The sequence below is a fragment of the Apaloderma vittatum genome, unplaced genomic scaffold, assembly GCF_000703405.1.
Source record: "Apaloderma vittatum isolate BGI_N311 unplaced genomic scaffold, ASM70340v1 scaffold36476, whole genome shotgun sequence".
Taxonomy (NCBI): domain Eukaryota; kingdom Metazoa; phylum Chordata; class Aves; order Trogoniformes; family Trogonidae; genus Apaloderma; species Apaloderma vittatum.
In genome coordinates this window covers 1,101-4,706 of record NW_009720741.1, presented here as the reverse complement: position 1 = coordinate 4,706, position 3,606 = coordinate 1,101, and the positions used below count along the sequence as shown (strand labels likewise).

Below are 3,606 nucleotides of genomic sequence, written 5' to 3'. Positions count from 1 at the left end.
TTTTACCTTTTTACACCATTTTGGACTACTTCAGCCTGGGAAAACATTGCTTCTCCAGTAATCTTGTTTCTTTCCTACTTACACTCACTTAAAAATTATTCTGACTTGAGAGAGAACCTCACTTCCCACTTATTTATCATTAACGGTTTCTCTGATTCGTGTGGCACCACCAGATGAGGGGAGCAGTAGGTGAGACCCACCTGGATCACCACCAAACCCAGCCTGGCTGGGGCTCGTAAGGGTGCGCAGGCTGTCCGTGCTGAAGTCCAGCCTGCTCCTTTAATAACTGTTATTTTAGCATGTGATTGAAAATCACAGAAAGCATCTAAGAAATGTAGCTTTCCTAGCTCTCTTGTCCTTTTCCTTCTCTCTTGCTGATTTGTTCCAGTCTAAAAGGATTGACCCCAAATGTGTGGGTGTGCTGACCTGGCCCTTCTGCTGAGGACTGTAATTAGCACGGTCACCACATTGTCCTTTTTGTTCCGAAGAAGAGGGCTATTGGGTTGTACGTGTGGCTGCCCTCTCACCTCGGGTAAATTCCTGAGCCATAAGCACATTTCAGTCAAACATGGCAGGAGCAGCAGCCTTCAACTTGTTCTTTTGAATGAGTTAGGGGACAGCGAGAGAGAGAGACCTGCTGCGATGGGATGAGGCGCGAGCTCTCCCTGCCAGACATCAGCAAGTCGAGCTGTAGATGAGGGCCGGGTCTGTGGCGTGGCTCACGGGGCAGCTGGTAGAAAAGAAGCCAGGTCAGGACCAGCTCTACCTCATCACTCTGAACAAGCCACCAGAGAGTAACTCCTCATTCTTGTAGCCCGAGCTGGATTTTTCCTGGAACACTGAAGGTGAGAAGCTTTACGATGCACTCGTGTGAAGCATCACCTCGCTCTCTGAAGTGCTGGCCTGTTACGCTCGGGCTGCCTGGACAATTGTGCACGGATAAAAGCACGGGCATTGCTAATTGTCCTCCTGTCTCTTGCAGGCTAAGGTAGCCACCATCTATGAATCACCTGGCTTCTTTCTAGAGTTGGATCCAATTCCAGGAGCCCTTGAAGCCATGCAGGAGATGATCCACATGCAGGAGTAAGGACACTTGGCACTCTGCAGCATTTTTCCCATCATCTCACACACTTTCTCCTGACTGCTAATGAACGCTGTTTCTTTTCAGCACCGACGTCTTTATTTGCACAAGTCCTCTCCGGAAATACGAGCACTGCATTGTGGAAAAGGTGGGAGAGAATTTATTTTACTGGTTCTAATGCTGTTTTTGCAAGGGCTTGCTATTTCATACCACTCAATGTCATTCATTTCCTTAATGTCATTAATTTGTAAAGGCAGTAGCTGGCGCAGGCTGCCAGGCTTCCCTGTGAACCCTGTCTGAGGAGGAGCTTCCCAGACACAGTGATAGCGCAGGACAGGGAATCTCAGAGTGCCTCGTGATGCCAGGTGATGGCAAAGGAACTGTTGAGGCACAGGATGTGATATTCCCAGCGGATTCTATGCTTGGAGGCTCCTCAGCTGACAAGACCTTGTTCTGTATAAATCCAGAGCCTGAGATAGCCAGCTATCCTGAAAGAGGCCAGTGCTGAATTAGGAGGAGGCTAGAGCGTTGGAATTGGTCCCCTTGCCCCTGGCACAAGAACAGAGCGGGGGGAACCTTAATCGCTGCAATTACTTAGATGGGCACAATCTGCGTGTTCTGGGCGAGCAGCCAGCGCCGCTCAGCAAACTCGGTGACAGTTAGGCGCATCAAACACAGCGCTGACGGAAGAGTACGGGTTAATGGGGTGTCCTGGCCCCCAGCCAGTCTCTGTGGTGGGGATTCAGAGACAGGTTTATTGCTGCATTAGGGCTGATCTGACCCAAGCAAGGTGCAAACTGAAAGTACGGCGTGATTTTCTCCCACCTTACTTCTTGCCTCTGCAGTACAAGTGGGTAGAGAAACATTTGGGACCCGAGTTTGTGGAGCGGATTATTCTAACCCGAGACAAGACCGTCGTATCTGCTGACTTGCTGTTTGATGACAAGGATACCATTAGAGGTTTGGAAAGCGTTTGCGTTGCTTGCTGTTAGCTGGGGAGGACCCCCCCGCCCCCCCAAGCTGACTCCAGCTTTTCCTCCCTTGACCTCCTCAGGCGCGAACCCCAACCCGAGCTGGGAGCACGTCCTGTTTACCTGCTGCCACAACAGGCACGTCCAGCTGCAGGCCCCGCGGCGGCGGCTGCTCTCCTGGGCGGATGACTGGAGGTCCATTTTGGAAAGCAAGCGCCGGCAGTAACGTGAAAAGCGGGTGCTGTGCTCTTCCCACTGCCAGGGCAACAACCAACCCGATGGAAACCCATTCGCAGGAGGCAGCAAGCGCCATCGCCAGGGCAGGGGCACCACAGGGGTCGGTTATAGTAAGGAATGAGCTGCCCTTGTTAGACATGCTGCAGAGCTGACTCCGTGTTTCTGGAAGGTTGCTCTGCATTCAGTTAGTTAATCTCTGCAGAGTTTTGGATGCTTGCTGTTGGAGAAGGGAAACTGAAATACAAGCAGTTGTGGGTTGGTGGTTGTGTTGTCTTTTTTTCTTGTGTGCATGTGCCTTTAACCTCACTCCTGTTTGTTATGGGCTGACTGTGGGTGGAGTTGCAAAAAAAAGAGGACGCCAAGCTCTGAAACTTGAGCAGACAAGGTGTGGGTGTCTGTCTGGGAGCACTGTGCACAACAGCCAAACCCTTTTACATTTTATGTATTTAGCCACCCTGGCTTTGGGGTTGCCTTTTGCATCATTGGCTGATAATTAAAGGAGACCAAGCTGGTTTCAGTTTCTAGCCCATGTGCACAAGTAAAGGTGGGTGAAGGCTGAGCTGCAAGTGCTGTAGAAAAATATTTATGAGCTTACACAAAACTGTTTACATAGCATTTAAGTTAATGTTTTATTAAGAGAAGGTTTTACAAGACAGCTGTTCTCACCAGTGAGACTGCCATGAGCCCTTTTTCTTTAATCTTCACCTTCCTCACCAGCAGCAATAGAAGAAAAACAACTTCTCAGTTCACGATTTATAGGATAGCTACAAACTGTCCTGCACCATGATTTACTAGCCAGGTGCCTATGCCACGATTACAGGATGGCATATTTAGTACCAAAGGGATGCAGTAAGATTGCAAACCGCCAGGGCAGGGAAATGCTTTCTTCTGGAGGAGAAATAAGGTTCGGTGACATTTCAAAGTCAGTTGAGTTCACGCTGAGAAGGAGAGCTGTAGCAAAGCCAGCCAGGAACTGGAGGGAGGGATGTCAGCTGCCCAATAACTCAAGCAGAAAAACCCCCAATTGCTGGGAAGTGTTATCTGTGCAAGCTGGGTGCTGGGCTGCACTTGGCAACCTGCTCTCCAACAGCCATGACCTGTTTTATTCTAAATATTTGCTTGCACTTTTAGCTGTGTGCTTGGCCTGACAGACACAGCAGTGCTATACCATCCTCTTCGTTAACCACAATCCACGGCTGGTATGACCGATTCCCTCTGATATTACTTTTGACACGCTCTTGACCTGCTGAGCAGAAAGTGGAGCCCTGGGAAAACAGAGGGAGGTCTCTCTCTCAGCTCCGTGCTGCTCCGAGAGCT

The 3,606-nt window shown here is 49.9% G+C and overlaps 1 protein-coding gene across 1 annotated transcript; it reads left to right on the top strand.

Moving 5' to 3' along the window:
- Positions 1-982: 982 nt before the first annotated feature.
- NT5C (5', 3'-nucleotidase, cytosolic) lies at positions 983-2,278 on the top strand (the record flags this gene model as incomplete). The annotated part of the gene is made up of 4 exons (XM_009871109.1): positions 983-1,083; positions 1,169-1,229; positions 1,927-2,041; positions 2,136-2,278. Coding segments are annotated over 4 exons (420 nt in total), but the record flags the coding sequence as incomplete, so codon positions are not given.
- Between the last annotated feature and the right edge of the window lie 1,328 nt (positions 2,279-3,606).